This window comes from Myotis brandtii, unplaced genomic scaffold (assembly GCF_000412655.1).
Source record: "Myotis brandtii unplaced genomic scaffold, ASM41265v1 scaffold357, whole genome shotgun sequence".
Classification (NCBI taxonomy): Eukaryota; Metazoa; Chordata; class Mammalia; order Chiroptera; family Vespertilionidae; genus Myotis; species Myotis brandtii.
Genome location: NW_005363729.1, coordinates 255,865 through 257,311, shown reverse-complemented (window position 1 = coordinate 257,311; position 1,447 = coordinate 255,865). Strand labels below are relative to the sequence as shown.

The 1,447-nt window shown below is 65.9% G+C and overlaps 1 protein-coding gene across 1 annotated transcript in view; it reads left to right on the top strand.

Moving 5' to 3' along the window:
* The window catches only part of RXRA (retinoid X receptor, alpha), a 15,880-nt gene that overhangs the window by 10,160 nt on the left and 4,273 nt on the right, over window positions 1-1,447 (top strand). The window contains exons 5-6 of the mRNA XM_014544216.1: window positions 5-191; window positions 1,332-1,446. Coding sequence (XP_014399702.1) covers window positions 5-191; window positions 1,332-1,446 — 302 coding nt within the window. The remainder of the gene's footprint in view (window positions 1-4; window positions 192-1,331; window position 1,447) is intronic.

Here is a 1,447-nt window from a genome sequence, read left to right as displayed (position 1 = left end):
GGAGCGGGCCTGGTCTGGGCTGCGGTCTCTGCCTGCCCCTCACCGCGGTGCCCTCACCCAGCCCAACGACCCCGTCACCAACATCTGCCAGGCGGCCGACAAGCAGCTCTTCACGCTGGTGGAGTGGGCCAAGCGGATCCCGCACTTCTCCGAGCTGCCCCTGGACGACCAGGTCATCCTGCTGCGGGCCGGTGAGTGGCTGGCCTGGCCGGATGTGGGAGCTCTCCCAGGTGCTCCGTGGCCTGAGCTGTTCCGTGGCCGCCCCAGAGAGGATGGTGGGAGCTCTCCCAGGCACTCCGTGGCCTGAGCTATTCCGTGGCCGCCCCAGAGAGGATGTGGGAGCTCTCCCAGGTGCTCCGTGGCCTGAGCTGTTCCGTGGCCGCCCCAGAGAGGATGGTGGGAGCTCTCCCAGGCACTCCGTGGCCTGAGCTATTCCGTGGCCGCCCCAGAGAGGATGTGGGAGCTCTCCCAGGTGCTCCGTGGCCTGAGCTGTTCCGTGGCCGCCCCAGAGAGGATGGTGGGAGCTCTCCCAGGCACTCCGTGGCCTGAGCTATTCCGTGGCCGCCCCAGAGAGGATGTGGGAGCTCTCCCAGGTGCTCCGTGGCCTGAGCTGTTCCGTGGCCGCCCCAGAGAGGATGGTGGGAGCTCTCCCAGGCACTCCGTGGCCTGAGCTATTCCGTGGCCGCCCCAGAGAGGATGTGGGAGCTCTCCCAGGTGCTCCGTGGCCTGAGCTGTTCCGTGGCCGCCCCAGAGAGGATGGTGGGAGCTCTCCCAGGCACTCCGTGGCCTGAGCTATTCCGTGGCCGCCCCAGAGAGGATGGTGGGAGCTCTCCCAGGCACTCCGTGGCCTGAGCTATTCCGTGGCCGCCCCAGAGAGGATGGTGGGAGCTCTCCCAGGCACTCCGTGGCCTGAGCTATTCCGTGGCCGCCCCAGAGAGGATGTGGGAGCTCTCCCAGGCACTCCGTGGCCTGAGCTATTCCGTGGCCGCCCCAGAGAGGATGGTGGGAGCTCTCCCAGGCGCTCCATGGCACAAACATCCTGCATTTGCAAAAAGAGACTTCCCTGGCACACGTGTTTGTGAGGACTTGCCAGGGCCTTTACTGTACCAATGTGCACTGCAGAAGAAAGCCATTTCCCAAACGTAGGTGCTCGGGAACCTCTTTTCAGGGGAACATTCATGGAGTTAGGGTTCCACGTAGCCCACTTTGGGAACCCTAACTTGGGTTCCCCTGGGGATGGTGTGGGATAGGTGGCTCACGCTGCCTTTGAAGGGCTGGGAAGGGTTGGCTGGCGGGCCCCGGAGACGCTGACGGAGCGCTCGTCCCCCCAGGCTGGAACGAGCTGCTCATCGCGTCCTTCTCGCACCGGTCCATCGCCGTGAAGGACGGCATCCTGCTCGCCACGGGGCTGCACGTGCACCGGAACAGCGCCCACAGCGCGGGGGTG